We start from the raw sequence: 20,394 nt of genomic DNA on the forward strand, positions 1-20,394 counted from the left end.
TGAATGATAGCCCAGCTGGATAAAGTATTCTTGGCTACTTTTTTTTTCCTCTCTTAGCACCCTGAATATATCATGATAGCCCTTTTTTGCTTGCCAGGTCTCTGTGGATAGGTCTTCTGCCAGTTTGATGTTTCTACCATTGTAGGTTAAGGAGCTCTTGCCTTTAGCTGCTTTTAGAAATTTCCTTTTGTCTTTGAAATTCTCAAACATCACTATTGGGGTGTTCATCTATTTTTATTGATTTGGGGGATTTTCTCTCTACCTCTTAGACTTGAATGCCTATTTCTTTCCCCAGATTAGGAAATTTCTCAGGTATGATTTGCTAAAATATACCTTCTGGTCCTCTCTTTCTTCTTCCTCTGGGACTCCAGTAATTCTAATATTGTTTCACTTTATGGTATCACTGATTTCTCGAAGCCTCCCCTCATGGTCCATAGGTATTTTTCTCTCATTTCCTCAGCTTCCTTCCTTTCTGTCATCTTATCTTCTATGTCACTGACTCTCTTCTGCCTTACTTATCCTAGCTGTTAGAGCATCCAGTTTAGTTAAATCCAGTTAAACCATTTTTAAATTTTGGCCTGATTAGATTTTATTTCTACAATGAGATCCTCTAGTGTCTTTTATGCTTTTTCAAGCACAGCTAGTAACTTTATAATCATTATCCTAAATTCCACCCCTAACATTTTACTTATATCCATATCGATTAGATCTGTGGCAGAGAGTATTATTTCTGATTCTTTCTTTTGTTATGAATTCCTCCTAGTCATTTTGCCCAGAGAAGAATGAACAAGAGAACAAAATCAAAAATATCAACCATCACCCAAGTAAAGTGCACACTAGACAAATTTGAAGACATCTGAAACCAGAAAAAGAAAAGAAAAGTTAGAGACGAAAAGGGGGAGGACATAATATAATCTCCCAGGTGGACAAAACAGGTGGTCCACTTGGTCCTAGATGCATTTTGGTATGTTTGTTAGAAGACACTAAATCCCAAAATTCTAAAGAAAGCAAACCTTATATATATATATATACACAAAAATTCAATATAGTGAAAAGAAGCCAAAAATGAAGAATATATCTATAAAATGTAAATGTAAAAAAGAGAAAATTTAAAAAAAAAAAACCTTAAAAACAAAGAGGTAATAAAATAGGAAACTAGTTGAAAAGGAAAAAGAAAATGAAAATTTAAAATTGAAGGGAAAGGAATCATGAGAAAAAAAAAAAAAACCCTCAAATTCTATATACTGCTTTCCCCTAGCACTAGAGTTTTGCAGTCCTGTGTGCTCTATAAACTTGTTCACCTGTTGTTCCAGCTGGTCTTCTGTGGGAGGGGCCTGCTGTGCTGATTCTCAGGTGTCTTTGCCTAGGCAGAGTTGCACTATTCCTTGCCGGGGTCCAGGTTCAGTGTGAGCTGCTTCAGGTTCTTCTATATGGCTTTTGTTCCCTGAAGGCTTTCTATGCCACTTCAAAGGATGAAAATAAAGATGACCTTCCTCCTTCCCCCCACCCAACTCCGCCAATCTCCAGCCCTGGGCCTAAAAGATCTTGGCTGCCTTTCTTCAGTAAATCCTCAGGGAAAATAGTCTTCCCTTTTGTGTTCACTCTTGTGTGCACCAAACTCTGTGGACTCCTTTGGTGTACACCAGTGCAGATCCTCCTGGGGAAAGGTGGAGGGTCACCAAGGTTTCTGCCCTTTGCAGGGCCCCCACTCAGAGAGTAGTCACCTGACCCTGCCACTATTTGCAGTTTATGGCAAACACAGCTGAGACCCCACTCCCAGGCTCACTGATCATAGCCAGTTTCCCCGCTCCAGTGCTTGGGAACTCTGCTGGCTCAGGCACCCCCATTCTTTCTGTTACCCTGGGGGTCCTGAGACCACACTCTCCCCGCTAGGATTCTGCCCCACTTTGCCACCTGAGCACCTTTCAGACAAATCTTTCTCTCACTGGAGCATTTTCTAAAAGTTCCAATGTTCTGCTCAGGGGCTATATCACTTTCTGGAAGCCAGCTTAATGTAGGCTCCTTCCCCACACACCCCAACCAGTTATCTTTCAGTATATCCCTTCTGAATCATCTCTCCGCACCTCCTACCTTGTAAAAAGTGGTCACTTTTCTATTCGTAGTTCTCTTTCTTCTCAGGTTGATTTCATAGGTGTACAGATGATTTGATAGTTATCTAGCTAAATTCAAAGGACCAGGTGAAATGAGGTCCACTATTCTTCTGCCATCTTGCCTCCCTTCTCCAAGTCTTTATTATTTGAAAATGTTTTTAATTTTTACTTCACTCTTGAATGAAAGTTTAGTGGGTATAAAACTTTATTTTTCCCTCAGCACTTTGAATTATAACTGGACACAAAACACCAATTTCCCAGACTATGATCTAGCTTACAGCCATCCTACCACGTAACAACACACAGTTACACATACACACAGGCATGCATGCACATGTGCCCAGAGAGGTGCCGTAATCAAATATATAAACACTGAATTCTATCTTGCAGACTCATGATGCATATTTGTATAATTAAAGCCCCTGCATCACCTGCTATTAAAGAACTGTTTCCCGTGTTTAGCTCAGTGTTTCTTACCAGAGCTTTCACTCTTTCTTCTTTTTTGAGGGGGACCTCTCACCATGATGGGGAAACCAGTTCAAGAGATACTACAGTACACTGATTTAAATACTATCTATAAATAATCACAAACATATTCATAAGGTCTCATCCTGCTCTTACTTACCCTACCTTATTGTTTTAGGTTTCTATTACTGTGTAACAAGTTACCACAAATTTAGCAACTTAAAACCACAACTTTTTATTACCTCACAGTCCTGTAAGTCAGAAGTCTGGGCTCAGCTTATCTGGGTTCTCTGCTCCTGGTCTAAGAGGCAGAGATCAAGGTATTAGCTGACCTATGTCTTCATCTAGGCTTGTCTAGAAGAAAGACTATTTATAAGATCATGAGGGTTGTTGGCAGAATCAGTTCTCTGCTGGTTGTTGGCTGAAGACCACTCTCAGCCACTACAGACTGTTCTCTAGTCCTTGTCATGTGGTCCTCTTCATCAGCAGAGCCAGTCATGGGGACTCTCCCATGCATCAAATTTGTCTCAATACTTTTCATCTCTCTGACTTCAAAAAGTGCCCAGTCTTTTTTAAAGGGCCCTCCCGATTTGGTCTGGCCCACCCAGATTAATTTCTTTTGTATTAGGTCAAAGTCCATTGATTGGTAATTCCCAAATGTGGGTGTCCCATCCATCATGTTCACAAGCCCCACCCACACTGTGGAGGGGGTTATATGGCTTGGGTGGGGAAGGGAGAAACTGGAGGGGTCATCTCAGAATTCTCCCTACCACATTTATTATTCATCTTTGCCAGCCTGTGAGTATCTACATCACACACCCAAATGAGGAGTTTCACTTTCCTTTTATTTCAGAAAAGTCCACTATAGTATGATTCCCAGATTTTCTTCCAGAACAATAACTAGTGTGGCCTGGGCACTGATATTTCAATCTAGTGTTCATAGAATATTTTGACTCACTCACAAGCTTGGAGTGTATTCCACTTTTACAGCATTGGTGTTTCACATGGAGTGGAATTACTTCAAGAACTAGCCAGTCATTCATTACCTCATTTATTGGTGTGCTGAATACAAAGGTAATGTGTGGCTTCTGTGTGCAAAAAGCTTTATTAAAAACAGATACTACATGTGCATCCTTATTAACCACAAGAAAATAAATGGACTATAGAGGAGCTATTGAAGCAGAAGAAAGAGTCACTGCCTCTGTTGGTGGTTCCCAAAGTCAGAAGAGGCTTCATGGAATAAATTTTATGTGAATGAGTTTTTAAAGCCTGAGTAACATGGCAAGGAAATAAGGAAAGAAAAACTACCAGGCAAAGAGTAAATCTGAGAATGTGTGAAAGAAAATGAGTATTCCATTTCATTTCTGAGTGTTTCAGGGAATAAGTATGTTAAATGGACCTGGAAAGGCTGGCAGGAGCTGGACACGTCATTGGGAAATTTAGATTTCATCCTGTAAATGAGAAGAAGAAGGAAATAGCTATGCAGGAGAATGAAATGATCAGATCTGTGTTTCAGAGACATACCTTTACTGGCAACTGTAAGAGAGAAGCTGAATACAGGGAGACAAGGGCCATATGTAGGCCAGTGCAGCCAGAGTGAAGAAGGGAGAATGGAAAATCAATAAGAGAATTTAGGCTCTGACTGACTGGATTTGGGCTTCTGCAGGTGCAAGAACAAGCAGGGTGGCCCAAGGTGCACAGGTGAGGAACCACATCAGGGATGATGGCAATTTACCAACAAAGCATGTGCAGATGCTGAAGATGAAAGAAGAGCTCTTTTCTTTCTACTCTGTTAGGGGTACCATAAAGTCGGGACAGAAAGGTTAAGTAAGTTGCTTGTGATCACACAGCAAATTTTGGTCTTTGTTTCCAATCTAGTAACCTAATCCTATTACTTCTTTGTAAGTATTTAAGTGAATCATCTCCAGAAATAAAAGATTAGAGATATAGATGTGGATAAGGATATGGATATGGATATAGATAGAGTACATGTATATATAATATACACTTTTGCTTTTGATATATTTTATGTGTAATGTGTAATCATATACACATTACATATTTATAGGCACACACATACAGATCTTACTTCCCACTCAACCAAGCCACGAGTAAATCTTGGCCTAACTTTGCCATAGCAGTACCTAAAAATGAAATTAATAATACTGTATTCTGAAGCTGGGGATTCTTAGAGCCTCATATGGAGATGCTTGAGGCCCTGTCAAAATCCAGTTTGTTCACTCTTGGGCAGAAGAGATGGAAACTTCGTATATATCACAAATTTGCAAGAGCAGACTTTACTATTCAAAAAAGTTAGATTCCCTGCAGTTACAAGGCTCATGTCCCAGAAGAATTGTCTCTGGCACTTCCTTCCTAGCACAGAGTTAAACCACACACTGCTTAGAGGGGCTTACGCCTGGACTCCAGGGCCATCCCTTCTTAGTATAAAACCCTGTGATGTTGCTAGGGAGAGTTAAAAAGTTCCTCTTGATTCAAGTATTGCTCTACTGATGGAGTTGTTTTTCTATCCTTGACTTTAGGCAGCCCTGCTTTCAAGGGCCATTTTAAAACTCAATGAATAATGCCACTTGGATAGAAAGCCATATACCGTGCAAGGTTCCACTGGAGAGTAGCTGCAGTTTGTATGCTCCATTTACTTCTTTCCTGCTTTCCTCCTCTTTGAAGAACTTTTGCAGAGGAAGTAGCAGACCTAGTCCATTTAACTTTCATTAGCAATGAATAATAGTGTTGGCTGGGTGGTACCGGCAGCCTTTGGTGAACAGAACTGACTTATTTCCCTATTAAGCCCCACTGCAAGAGAGGCAAGGCAAAACTAGATGTCCCTTCTAACTGACCTGTTTCGCCAAACTGGACCACTCTTACTCCATATCACCAGTTACATAATCTTGGCTTCTAGTTGGTGTCCCTGCCTTACTGCTGAATATCCTCCTATCTTTTCGAAAGCAAAGTTAACCATCTCTGTCATTTTTCGATTCTCAACCTTTTCCAACTTGCATAAGTTTATGAATAAAACACTATACTACTGCTGTTAAAGACTGGAGTCATCTTTTTCTCATACCCCTCCTTAAACACTCAATGGAAAAATACTTTCCAGATCATGATGAACATGTCTCTTAAATTTCCCACAACTGTTTCCTCATTTTTATTATCATATCACCCTCACATTGATACCTGTCTCATCTCAGTTACATTGAGGCAATAATGAGCCCCATTAAAGGACTCCTTTACGTGACCAGTAAAGATCTTTCTACCTGTGGTGACATCTTCCCTTTCTACCTAAGACCTATTATTATGGATGATCATGGTCCACACAAATGACTTATCAAACTTCCCAGTTTCCTTAACCTCCTCAGTTTCCTTGGCCTTCACTTTCATTCATCACCAACCATCCATTCCAACACTTATACCCCAGATCTTGTTAAAATATCACAAGCTCTCCAGCTTTCTTTACAGTCAACTGTTTGATACCCAACTCTTTATTTCCATCACTCTGTTCTCTGATTACTTTGGGACATTTGGTCACTCAACCCCTCTCTTATTCCTAAATATCACTCCTCCCACATGCCCTCAATCCTGGGAATCCAATCTTGGAAATTTGTAGCCTCTTTCTCTCCCACATGCCATGGCTCTCACCGACATTTAGCCAGTCCACAAATCCGCCACCCTCTCCTCCTTCCCTGCCAGTCTTCCTCCTTTTATCTCACTTGTCTTACCTGATCTGCCCACTTTCAGATCAGGTAAGTGGGCAGCCATATGTATGGGCCACCTCCTCAGCACTACTACATTCCTCAAATGCAAGACCTTTGTGTGTCTGTCATTTGCATGAGTCAGATCCTTCAGTTCATCCCAGATGCCTTTGGAATAAGTCCAAGCTCTGGCCAGGAGTTTTATCTCACAACATGACCCACAACCAGAACCCAAACATACTGAGCAGCCCACAGTCCCCAAAGGGACCTGTGCATTCTGTGAAGTTCAACCCCTTGTCCATGGTACTCTCTCTCCCTGGAATGTTCTTCCCACATTTTCTTTACCTGGCAGATGTCTGCCTGTATGTTGAGATTCATTTAAAGCATTGCACCCTCTGGGATGTCATCTCTACCTGTCCATCAGGCTCCTCCCCACCATCATAGCTCTTCTCTTTATTCATTCATTAGGATGAGCCTTTGGGGACTCTCGCTATAGCACTTCCTGTCTTATGGTTGTCTACTTGCAACATAAACACTGTGACTCTTAAGGTTAGAGACCTAAGGCCCCAGCACTTAAGGGTGGTGGCTGTGCCATCAGCACTCAGCTCAGAGCCAGTGCTCAGTGAGTGTTTTTGAGTGAGTGTACAACATTCCCCTTCTCCTGAGTCATTGCCTCCTTCATTAATGACACTCCTGATTTCTTTCCCATTGTGGAACTGCTGCCAGTTTACACAATTGCCAACTAAATAGTCCCTTTAATTAGCTACTCTTTTTATTTTAATAAGTTCAATTCATGGAAGTTCTTTTTATAGAAGATCTGCCTTGTATTTTTCCTGAAGCAAGATGGAACATAATAAATAAAGTATCTTCTTTCTATAAAAGGCATGTTGAGTAACAGTGCAAACTAAAATAAACAAATTCCCCCACAGATTGTAATACCAGTCCTAATATCTCTCTGGAAAACTGAAGTTGTCAAGGCCTACGTCAGTGGGTTCTCAACAAGGGTGATTCCCCCCCCCCAGGGGACATTGGTCAATATCTGGAGCTATTTTTGGTTGTCACAACTAGGTATTACTGGCATCTGTTGGGTAGACACCCACTAACATCCACTGCTATTATTAAGAATGCCAAGACCAAAATAAAGAATTATTAAATTGGGGATGAATAATAGGTTATGAATCATTGGACTAAATATTTAAGCCACAGAAAAAGATTTAGATTTTATCTAAGGAATATTTTCCTAACAATGAGAGTATTTGAAGTTAAAAATGGATTGTTACTCAAAGAACTGTGGCTCTTCACTCTGGGTACACAGCAAAGTAAACTGAGAAGCTTGAACCATGACCAGTTCCCAGCTCCACCCCCCAGGGAAATCTGATTTAAATAGTCAAGAATGGGATTCACTTACAGGTATTTTTGTGAAAGCTCCCCAGATTATTCTAATAAGAGCCAAAGCTGCGTACCAATGGCCCAAAGCAAAAAATAAGAGTCCCAACAATATGTGCTTAAGCAAAACTTTTACTTTGTGTTGGAAAGTTTGCTTTTATGTGAAGTTTACTTTTAACCAAAAGGAGGCTTGATGCTGTAGGAGTACTGCATATAACACTCCAGCTTATACCCAGGTGTTGGGCCTTGCACAGCTTTCTTCCTGCCCTTGCTGCCCAAGTGTAAGAGACCTGACATTTGCCTAAAGTACACCCAAGAATGGAATCCAATGCTATAAAGTAAAGGTGACCTGAAGAACTTAACTTCTCTGACCCTGGGGACACCAGGAGTTCCTTTGTTTAGGACAGTCTTATGTTTAGGTGGAGATAAGGAGCCATTTATGGATTCGTTGGTCCAAGCCTGTGTTTGTAGATTCACAGTTCTCTAGGGAGACTTCCCAGGTGTAGTCTGAAACCACACCCCATATGTGGAGGGCAGGGAGAGAGGAAGAAAGAGGCATGCCATTCCAGGTTGGTAGGTGGCAGTTTTAACAGTAACAAAGGGAACTTACATATGAGGCTTGTCTTGGGCAGCAGCAAGATGAATGGAACCCCATACCTACCCTCTAAATCTTAAAAGGTGACGAAGAGGCCCTAAATGGGTTTAGTCATATGCACCATGCAGCTGTTTTCAACATCACATCACCATCTCGAGGCTGTGTCCTTGGAGCAGCCTCTGGCAGTAAGAAAGGCAAGCAAACCCACATCCCAAGGATGGGGGTGTGTTGCAGCAAAGAGCTGTGTCTGGGTCCAGCTCACAGGTCAATCAGTGTTGTTTGTTTGTTTGTTTGTTTGTTTGTTTTTTAAGAGTTTATAATTTTATTTATATGAGAGAGAGAGACTGGGGACAGGCAGAGGGTGAGGGAGAGAGAATGTCAAGCAGACTTCTCGCTGAGTGTGGTGCCCATCATGAGGCTCGATCCCAGGACCCTGAGATCATGACCTGAACCAAAATCAAGAGTCAGATGTTAACCAATTGAGCCATCCAGGTGCCCCTTGAGCAGCGGTCTTTCTTTATAGTGTTCACCAACAATGTTTCAGTTGCTTTTAGTTGCCCATGAGCAAAAAGAGGGTGAAGTGGGAAATGGCCAGACTTTAGACCCTAAGAATGTTCAGGGAAGGCTCCTTCATTTGCCACATTGGTTTTCTTTCACAGGTGAATTAGGATAAAAAAGATAAAATTCCCCCAAACAGAGAGGGCTTAGAGCAGTAATGCATCTTTTCAAAAAATCTTTTGCAGATACAGTTCAGAGATTTCTCTTTTGGCCAATAGCCAAGCTATTTCTCTGGATAGAAAGACAGAGGGAACATTAGCAGTAGGAAACTATAGCTTTGTCTGAGCTGTAGGTATTTGAAACAAGCCTTATGGATTACTACAAGCAGCTGTGGAATTATTGGTCATTATGGGCCAGATGAAATGAGGTAGGGAATTTGAAAAAAGTACAATAATTAGAAAGTCAAAAGGAGAAAGAGATAGGATAGATGATCCCCAACTTATGATGACTGGACTTAGCAATTTTCAACTTCATGACAGCGTGAAAGGTGATATGCATTCGGTAGAGACTATACTTCAAATTTTTTATTTTGATCTTTTCTTGGGCTAGGGAATGGGTGTGATATACTTTCATGATGCTTAGCTTATCTGGTGATGCCACAACTCCCAACCAGGTGATCATGATGGTCAACACCAATGCACTTACAACTATTCTGTACGTGTACAATCATTCTGTTTCCACTTTCAGTATAGTATTCAATTGATTACATGAGATATGCAAAAAAAAAGTTTGTATTAGAGGATTTTTCCCAACTACAAACTAATGTGTTTTGAGCATGTGTAAGGCAGGCTAGCTAAGCTATGATATTTAGTATTAGATGCATTGCATGTATTTTCAACTTCTGATATTTTTCATTTAAAATGGATTTATGAGGATGTAACTCCATTGTAAGTTGAAGATCTGTAGTGGATGTGGCAGATAGAGTCTGGATAGAGCAGAATTGGAAGGAAAGAATACAGTTTAATTTAACATGGAATGAGCCTTCTTTTAACCCATTTGACAATTGAAGATGCAGAGCCTCAGTGAGGTTGTTCATGAGACTCAAGAATTTGGATGTGCAGAACTTGAAATAAAAACCAAGTTCAATGTCACAACAAAGATTCTTCAAGAGCTTCAAGTAAGCCAGGTCAACAGAAGCAGCCAGGAGAAACACCCTTGGCTCACCAGTACAAGGAGCTTGCTCATGAATAGACAGACTTTTACATTTTCAGAGCTACTCACTGGTTCTTAGAAGAACCTCACATAGCTGGGAGCTTACGTGGACTCCAGGATCTATGGAATGTAAGGAAGGGCCTAGTAGGGAGAGCTTAATGGGGAGAGAAGGAAAAACTCAAGCATTGCTACTGAGTTTTACAGTGAGTTTTGCTAAGCTGACTTTGGTGTCTAGTGTAGGCTGCTATAACCAGAAATACTCTTGTTTTAATAAAGGTGATTAAGTTTTTCATTTTGAAAATAATATATGCTCATTACAGGAAGTATGGAAAATACAGAAAAAGAAATGGGGGAAACAATCCTACTTGGAAAGACAACTGCTATTAAAACTGATTGTAGGGGCACCTGGGTGGCTCAATGGGTTAAGCCTCTGCCTTCAGCTCAGGTCATGATCTCAGGATTCTGGGATCAAGTCCCGCATCAGGCTCTCTGCTCAGCAGGGAGCCTGTTTCCTCCTCTCTCTCTCTCTCTCTCTGCCTACTTGTGATCTCTCTTTGTCAAATAAATAAATAAAATCTTTTAAGAAAAAAAAGATTGTAATTCTTTCCAGTTTATTATTCATGTAATTTGTATTCTTGTGATCATGAATTAAATGTTAAGAATAGGATGCTCTTATCACTTAACATTGTAAAACAAGCATTTTCTATCTTTTGTTCAACATTATATTATAGCTATATATATACACCAAACATAAATTATTATAATTTAGAAAGTTATAAACTATTCTATCATATACATTTACTACAATGTACCTAGCCTATTGTTGACATTTAGGTTAGGATATTGATTACAGTACACTTCAGAATGGAGTTACTGGCTCAAAGATCTAGAAGTTTTAAGGATCTGAGACAGTTACTGTGGCTGGATTCTGGCTTAGGTAGGCCTTCTTAGAGAAGTACCTCTTCCTGGTTTGATACTCAAATTTGCCTGTCCATAAGTTTTGTTAGTACATGAAATGATTGATTCTTAAGAATTGAACTATTCTAAGGTATTATGGAAATTAGAAGCACTACATAGAGGTACAGAGGTCATTAGTGCTGTTTGTCAAATATTTCTGCTCCCCGCCTCCCAGACACATTATAGGATCCTAAGTCCTCCCTGTAGTTGGCTGAGCCATGTGTCTAGTCTTGATGAGGAGTTGGGTTTGGAAATGAACACTTATTTGCAGGGAAAAGACCCCCCAGAGTCCCCTTTCCTCTGTCACTGTGGCTGGCAACTTTTGAGAAGGTGTCTGCTCATCAGACTGGCTCCTTGAGTGGTCGCTAGCAGAGCCCTCAGCCAGCCCTCAATGGCAGTGTGAACAAGGAACAAAACTTTACCATCAAAAGTCACTGAAACTTGAAATTTGGTTGTTACTGCAGCATGACTTAGCCTGTTGTCATGGTACAAAGGAGACTTTAACATTAGTGTATTTAACGTATTTAATCTCTGTAATTAGAAATCAACAAAAGTTAAAAGATTGCTATTAGAAATTAATCACGGTAAAAGGAAATAATTATATATTTCAGCTATTATACAACCCTTGATTAAGGGTACTGTGATGTTCAATATTATTAATACTCCCTTCTCCCAGGTAGTCTGAGCTAGGCAATGCCAACATGTACCTTCTCCTTTTCTGCACTTTTTGTTTGTTTATTAAGTTTTTATTTTAATTCCAGTATGGTTAACATACAGTGTTATATTATTTTGGGGTGTGCAGTATAGTGAATCAACAGCTCTATAGATCACATGGTACTCATCATGGTTAAGTGCTTTCCTTAATTCCTAATACTTATTTCCCCCATCCTCCAACCCATCTCCCCTCTGGTAACCATCAGTTTGTTCTCTATAGTTAAGAATCTGTTTCTTGGTATGTCTCTGTTTTTTTAGTTATAGTTAAGAATCTGTTTCTGGTTTGTCTCTTTTTTTCACTTTGCTCGTTAGTTTTGTTTCTTAAATGCCACATATGAGTGAAGCCATATGTCTTTCTATGACTTATTTCACCTAGTGTTACACTCTTTAGCTTCATCCATGTTATTGTAAATGGCACGATTTCATTCTTTTTTTTAATCTTCTTTATCCATTCATCTACCAATGGACAGGTGGGCTGTTTCCATAATTTGGATATTGTAAATAATGCTGCAGTAAACATAGGGGTGGATATATCCTCTTGAATTAGTGTTTTGGGGGTTGGTTGGTTGGTTGGTTTTTGCATAAATACACAGTAGGGCCATTACTGGATTATAAGGTAGTTCTATTTTTTTTAAGATTTTATTTATTTATTTGACACACAGAGAGAGATTACAAGTAGGCAGAGAGGTAGGCAGAGGGGCGGGGGGAAGCAGGCTCCCTGCTGAGCAGAGAGCTTGATCCCAGGACCCTGAGATCATGGCCTGAGCCAAAGGCAGAGGCTTAACCCACTGAGCCACCCAGGCACCCAAGGTAGTTCTATTTTTAACTTCCAAGGAATCTCCATACTGTTTTCCACAGTGGCTCCACCAAGTTTGCATTCCCACCAATAGTACCCAAGTGTTCCTTTTTCTCCATGTCCTTGTCAATACTTGTTTCTTGTGCTGTTTATTTTAACCATTCTAATATGTGTGAGATGATATAGTGTAGTTTTGATTTGTACTTCCCTAATGATGAGTGGTGTTGAATGTCTTTTTGTGTGTCTGTTGGCCATCTGAATGTCTCCTTTGGAGAAATGTCCATCCATTTTTAATTGGATTATCTAGTTTTGGGGTGTTGTGTTTCATGAGTTCTTTATATATCTTGGATACTGACCCTTTATCAGAAATGTCATTTGCAAATATCTTCTCCCATTCTTAGGTTGCCTTTTAGTTTTGTGGACTGTTTCCTTTGCTGTGCAGAAGCCTTTTATTTTGGTGTAGTCCCAATAGTTTATTTTTGCTTTTATTTCCCTTGCCTCAGGAGACACATCTAGAAAAATGTTGCTATAGCTGATGTCAGAGAAATTACTATCAGCACTCTGTTCCAGGATTTTTATGGTTTTGGGTCTCACACTTATGTCTCTCATTCATTTTTTATTTATTTCTGTGAATGGTATAAGAAAGTGGTCCAGTTTCATTCTTTTACATGTAGCTGTCCAGTTTTCATACCACCATTTGTTGAAGAGACTGTCTTTTTCCCCCTGCATATTCTTTCCTCCTTCATCAAAGATTAATTGACCATATAATTGTGGGTTAATTTCTGGGTTTTCTATTCTGTTCCATTGATCTGTGTGTCTATTTTTGTGCCATACTGTTTTGATCACTACAGCTTTGTAGTATGACATGAAGTCTGGAGATAGTTCATCTTTAGTTTTGTTTTTAAGATTGCTGTGGCTATTCAGGGTCTTTTGTGGTTCCATACAAATTTTAGGATTGTTTGTTCCAGTTCTGTGAAAAATGCTATTGGTATTTTGATAGGGATTGTATTAAATCTGTAACTTGCTTTGGGTAATATAGACAGTTTAACAATATTTGTTCTTCCAATCCATAAGCATGGAATGTCTTTCCATTTTTTTGTGCCTTCTTCATTTTCTTCCATCAGTATGTTTTATACTTTTTAGAGTACAGATCTTTCACCTCTGTGGTTAAGTCCGTTTCTAGGTACTTGATTATTTTTTGGTGCAATTGTAAATGGGTTGTTTTATTAATTTCTTTTTCTGCTGCTTCATTATTAATATATAGAGATGTAACAGTTTACTGTACATTTGTTTTGTATCCTGAGACTTTACTGAATTCATTTATCAGTTCTGGCAGTATTTTGGTGGTCTTTTGGATTTCTGTATAGAGCATCAAGTCCTCTGAAAATAATTTGCAAATAAGTTTGACTTCTTCTTTACCTACTTAGATGCCTTTTGTTCCTTTTTCTTATCTGGTGGCTATAGTTAGGACTCCAGTACTATGTTGAATAAAAGTAGTGAGAGTGGACACTTTGTTTTGTTCTTGACCTTCAGGGAAAAGCTCTCCATTTTCTCCATGAAGTATGATGTTCACTGAGAGCTTTTCATATACATTGAGGTATATACTGTCTAACCCTACTTTGCTGAGGGATTTTTATCATGAATAGATATTGTTCTTTGTCAAATGCTTTTTCTGCATCTATTGAAATGATCATATGGCTTTTGCCCTTTCTCTTAATGATATGAAATATCATTCTGATTGATTTGTTAATATTGAATCACCTTTGCATCCTGGGAATACATCCCACTTTATAGTGCTGAATGATTTTTTTTTTAATGTGTTGTTGGATTCAGTTTGCTGGTATTTTGCAACCTCAATGCCTATCAGCTCTTTTTTAAATGCTTGGTAGAATTCCCCTATATTCCCATCTGGTCCTGGACTTTTGTTTATTGGGAGTTTTTTGATTACTGATTCAGTTGCCTTCCTAGTAATTGGTCTGTTCAAATTTTCTGTTTCTTCCTGCTTCAATTTTGATAGGTTATCTTTCTGGGAATTTATCAGTTTCTTCCCGGTTGCCCAATTTGTTGCCAAAAAATTTTTCATAGTATTTTCTTATAGTTGTTTATATTTCTGTGGTGTTTCTCTAATTTGTTATTTTGTTTGAGTCTTCTCTTTCTCTCTGTTTCTCTCTCTCTCTCTCTCTCTCATGAGTTTGGCTAGAGGTTTATCAATTGTATTTTTTTTATCCCAAAGAACCAGCTCCTGATTTCATTGATCTGTTCTATTGGGTTTTTTTTTTTACTATTTATTTATTTATTTTAGTTTCTATACCATTTCTTTCTGCTCTAATCTTTATTTCCTTCCTTCTGCTGTCATTGAGTTTTATTTGATCTTCTTTTTCTAGCTCCTTTAGGTATAAAGTTAGGTTGTTTATTCTTTCTACACTTTTCATTGTTCACTATGCCACCTTCTGATGGTTACAATCTTTAATTGTTGCTGCCTTTGTTTTAAAAGTCATACAGTTATTTTAAAAATGAACAGTTTAGAATAAAATGAAAAAGATCTGCTTTCTCTCCTCTAGCCTACTAGCCTACTTAATTTAACTTACCTGTTTCTTTTTTTTTTTTTTTTTTTTTTTTTTTTTTTTTTTTTTTATAATTTTTTATTTTTATAAACATATATTTTTATCCCCAGGGGTACAGGTCTGTGAATCACCAGGTTTACACACTTCACAGCACTCACCAAATCACATACCCTCCCCAATGTCCATAATCCCACCCCCTTCTCCCAAACCCCCTCCCCCCGGCAACCCTCAGTTTGTTTTGTGAGATTAAGAGTCACTTATTCCAAGTACAAATGAAATCCACTCTTGAATTGTTATACATCTTGCTTTTTTACTTTGTTTTTAAAGTATCTATTCATGTTGGTACATATTTACCTGTTTCTTTTTAGTGACAACAGAGTTTTTTATTTTAGAGATTTACTTTCCTTAGTTTAACTGGTTGCTGTTGATAGACATTTTTGGTCTTTTCAGTCTTTTGCTATTGTTAATTTGCACAAGTGTGCAAGTTAATCCAGAGGGAGAATTCCTAAAATTGGGATTCTGAGTTGCAGGGGATTTGCAGCTTAAATGCCAGTAAATCTTGCCAATTCCTTTCCCAAAGGTTGAATCAATTGAATGGGATTGTACATCAATAGTGTGAGATTTCTTTTTCCACTGTCAAGAATACAGGGTACTATGAAACATTTTAAATCTCTGCCATTATAATCAAGAAAAAGAGGTATTTTGTTATGGTTTAAAGTGCACTTCCTTAATTATAGATGACTTTATGCTTGTTCTTTCTTTAAATATGTTAATACCTTTAGTATAATGGGACCTAAGTGGATTCTTTCTCTTTAAGGTGAGCTGTTTTTATTCTTCGAGTCTTGGAGAATAGTCTTATTTTTTTTTAAGATTTTATTTATTTATTTGACAGACAGAGATCACAAGTAGGCAGAGAGGCAGGCAGAGAGAGGGAGGAAAGCAGGCTTCCTGCTGAGCAGAGAGCCCGATGTGAGGCTCGATCCCAGGACCCTGAGATCATGACCTGAGCCGAAGGCAGAGGCTTAACCCACTGAGCCACCCAGGTGCCCCAAGAATAGTCTTATTTTTAAGCATCAAAAAAAGTGCCTCAGGGTAGTTATTATTCATTTACTGAATAAAGAGGGCTCATAGCATTTCTAAGACCTTGATATATATATATATTGCCACTGGGATGTTTTATAATGACTTCATCCAAGGCAGATGGGCTGGGAATTGGCTCTCAGTTAAAAACTGAGAGGTGAAAATAAAATAAAATAAATGAAAATATTTATTTTTATAATGATTTTTATAAAAATAAAGTTTATTTTTATAAAAATATAAATATTTATTTTATAAAAATTATAAAAAATAAAAATAAAATATTGTATTATTTATCAAAATAATAAAATATTATCTGATCAATAGCAAATAATATTGATGTGACATATTGTTTAATTACAGCAATTCAGCTTTGTGTCCTTGCCCACTGATGTACTGGAAATTGAAGTGAAGGACAAGTTTGCTAAGAGCCGCCCCATCATCAAGCGCTTCTTGGGAAAGCTGTCGATGCCCGTCCAAAGACTCCTGGAAAGACACGCCATAGGGTAAACCTGTGCCTGAGATCTCAGTATCACTAAGTCTTCAGTGAGCAGGCGAGGGGACACCTCCAAGCTGCAACAATGTAGTCTCGTGGGGACTCAGACTAAAATGGTGGTATTGAACTTCCTTGGCTTCTCCCATTAATTATCTTGCTCAAGACACAGCATTGAGTTACACCAACCTTTCCCTTTCTTCTTGTTTATGTACCACTGGGTATTTCTGCAGAAGAGTAGAAAAATCCCAAGACATATATACTGAAAGGAGCCCTTCATGGGGTATTTTTCTATACAGCTAGAAATTAAAATTTATTTTGCTATTGAGATTATTTCTGCTTGTGTATAGAATTTAATCATTTGGGACATTTCTATAACAAGATGAAATGCTGGTTTACTAGCGTAGAGAGATTTAGAAGATGCTAGTATTTGTAGAAAATGCTAGATAGTATGTATGAAATTTTAAAAGCATGAATTCTCATGGACAACAGCAATTAGGTCACTTGCAAAATTCAGTTATATTTAAGAATGTTTCTCTTTGTATCTTTCATTTTCATGTCCTCTCATGATTCTTATTAAAACAGACTCTTAGCAGATGAGATATTTATATATAGTGTATATTTCCCTAGTTAACAACAACTATATTTGAAAATGCTAGGTAGAGTTCTTGGGACATAAATGTATGCTATGCTGTGCTGTGCCACTGCGGCCCTTAGAATGATATTGAAGGAATGAGGAGAATGTGCAGAATTTCCAACTGTCTTCATTTAAAGCTTTTTGGATTTTCAGGACTTTGGAATCACGAATGATTATCATAATTTAATTAGCGCATTGTAGCCTGTGTGCGTCCGCGTGCGTACTGGCGTGCCATTAACTCTCAAGCCAAAGGGAGAGACATTTATGGAGCTACAGCCATGTCCTTGTGTCAGACACAGTGTTTGTGCTTTCTGTTTATGGTTGTGAGGATTAAACAAACAAACAAATGTACATTAAGAATGCAAAGCAGTCCCTGGCACATAGGGACTAAAAGACTCTAGATCATTCATTTTTTTAAAAAAATAGCGTAATTTTGGCTTGTAAAATAAAGGCAACTCAGAAGGCACCCTCATTTCCTTTGCCTATAACACCCCATCCCTAGGCTAGTTCTCCGCCTCCCCTGAGTCCTATAGCTGGACCACCTCAGCTTCACGTGGGATAGCCGTGGCTTCCTTGAACTTTTTAGAGTAGTCCTGCCTTATGCCTCTAGCTGGATGTAAGCTATTTAAAGGCAGGCCTATGCATTACAAGCTCTGTATCAACTGTGACACTTTTCATGTGGCACAGGCTCCAAAAAATATTTGTTAATGAAGTGAGTGAGGAGCAGAAGAAAGAAAAGCCTGGAACAAATAGCAAACTTAATTTTTGTCTCAATGCCTGGTTGTCTTTAGGCATCCCCTGATTTCAACTAGGTTTTTGGGTTCAAGATCTCTTTCCTGTGGTCATAGTAGATTTGCTTCATAATATTGACCAAGATCCTTTCTAAATAAAGATTGTGGTTCATTGTGTTTTGCTCCCTATAATGCTTTATTTAATGGACCTCCTAGGAACCTCAAACGCTAAACTATGGCTGACCAAAGAAATATATTAACTCAGTGTATCATTGGGATATAGGCTGTTTCATAATGCTGGGGTTTTTTTTTAATTTTTTTTTTTTAATTTTCAGCATAACAGTATTCCTTGTTTTTGCACCACACCCAGTGTTCCATGCAATCTGTGCCCTCTCTAATACCCACCACCTGGTTCTCCCAACCTCCCACCCCCCGCCCCTTCAAACCCCTCAGTATTTTCTAGAAACATTAAAATGCTACCAGTCAGCCATTTATCTTTCTATTTTAGCATGCCCAGCGAATAAATGGAGTGAATACAGAATCATTTGAGTAACAAACAGTTTAGGAATATGTCTTGTTATTATTAAACTGGATTTGTTGATTCTTGAATATCCAAAACAGTTACCTTTCCTATTGAAGCCAAGGTGGGGGGAGGGAAAAGCGCTCTGCTAAAGCTCCATTGCTGATGAAACTATGAAAGCAAAGTTTCATGTTGATTCCCCCTGGATAATTCTCTTGTTGGTAATCAAGAAATAGCCTTGAGTGGGCAGAGGGGAATATGCCAGACTCCAGGGCAGAGTTTCAGAGTCTGTATGTGGGACCGTGGAGTTAGCATAACTGGAAAGCAACCTACCAGTTTTGCTTCAGTCCGTCCTGCAGCAGGTCCCCTGTGGAAGCACTCCACAGCTATGCAGACCGCTCCAGTTACCATGACAGCATCCTTTCTTAGACAGTACGTATACAGACTCCAAGATATGCCTCTATTGCTGGCAATGTCCGTTGAGGGCACTGGAAAACGTCAGCCTGCACAGGAAAAGCAGGCAAAGATACCCATGTCTTTTTTGTTGTTATGGTTGTCTTTTAGGGGGTTTCTTGGCTTAGAACACAGGTTGGCAGCAAACTTTCTGTAAAGGGCCAAGTAGTAAATATTTTAGGCTTTGCGGACCATGTAGTCTCTGTTTCAACTATTCAACTCTGCCATTGTGGCATGAAAGCAGCACCAGACAATAAGTGAACTAATAAGCATGGCTGCATTCCAATAAAACTTCTATTCGAGGAACTGAAATTTGAATTTCAGACAATTTTCATGTGTCACAAAAATATTACTCTGCTTTTTTTCTGTTTTAAAATGTAAAAGGCTCAGAGCTCAGATGTTTAAAAAAAAAAAAATAGGTAGGGGGCCAGATTTGAGCCCTGGGCTACAGTTTCCTGACTCCTGCTGTAGAACATACAATAAGGATTTTCTTGAATTTTTTCACTGCTGTTGAGCAGATGTTTAGCTTCTGTCTGTCTTCTCTGCACCTGAGTGGATCATCGCCTCCTATTAGCAGGTCCTCCCTGGACTTACCCATCTCACCTACCAGCATAGACAGCATGCTGTCTAATCTTTAAGGAGAGGTACTGACCAGATTGTAATGGTGCTTATTTCCTTCTAGGGATAGGGTGGTCAGCTATACACTGGGCCGCAGGCTTCCAACAGATCATGTGAGTGGACAGCTGCAATTCCGGTTTGAGATCACTTCCTCCATCCACCCAGGTATTTTTGGCATCAACTTCATGTCTTGTCCTAGCCTAGGGTTGGTGTGGTTCTTTTCTCTTAAAATACAATAACCATGGTTCTCTCCAGACATGTCCTAGGTTTTGTGGTTCTCTCCCTTCTCCATCTGAGACCCAGAAGGCAGTGATCTGTTCTGGAAGCCAGGTTGCTGTCCCCTTGATTGAGAGGCTCCTCTTCATTCTGGTGACCCAAAGGTAGAGGGTTAGACAGTGGAGGGGGAATTGACAATGAGCACGGGTATGGAGCCGTGTCTAATTTATCATTTTACTCCCAGCACCCACATAGGAGATGCTCAATAGATGCTTAATCATCGCATACATGAATGAATGAATGAATGAATGAATGAATGAGAAACATGAATGAATGTGATGCATATCACATTATTGAAGAACTATTATTGTACAATGGGTTTATCACAGGGGAAAATGAAAAACATAAATCAGACCGAAAACTTCAGAATCATCCAGTTTTCTGTTTGTCAAGCCAAAACACATTTCCAAACAAGAATGATGAGATGCCTCATAATTCTACTTTGGTGTTCTCCCACAACCCCCTTACTGAGTGTAGATCACGCTGAGAATTAGCCAGAATTAGTCCTTCTGGGCCACATTTATGAGTTGCTGTTAAAGCTAATGAGGCTTTGAAAACTCTTAAGTCTGTAGTTTTTCATGGCC

At 39.0% G+C, this 20,394-nt stretch overlaps 1 protein-coding gene across 2 annotated transcripts in view; it reads left to right on the forward strand.

Moving 5' to 3' along the window:
- HECW1 (HECT, C2 and WW domain containing E3 ubiquitin protein ligase 1) overlaps positions 1-20,394 on the forward strand; it is a 452,340-nt gene that overhangs the window by 325,602 nt on the left and 106,344 nt on the right. For both annotated transcript variants that reach the window (XM_004739366.3, XM_045089534.1), the window contains exons 8-9: positions 16,446-16,588; positions 19,599-19,699. In XM_004739366.3, coding sequence (XP_004739423.1) covers positions 16,446-16,588; positions 19,599-19,699 — 244 coding nt within the window. The remainder of the gene's footprint in view (positions 1-16,445; positions 16,589-19,598; positions 19,700-20,394) is intronic.

This window comes from Mustela putorius, unplaced genomic scaffold (genome assembly GCF_011764305.1).
Source record: "Mustela putorius furo isolate JIRA1106 unplaced genomic scaffold, ASM1176430v1.1 tig00003845_pilon_pilon_pilon, whole genome shotgun sequence".
NCBI classification, from domain to species: domain Eukaryota; kingdom Metazoa; phylum Chordata; class Mammalia; order Carnivora; family Mustelidae; genus Mustela; species Mustela putorius.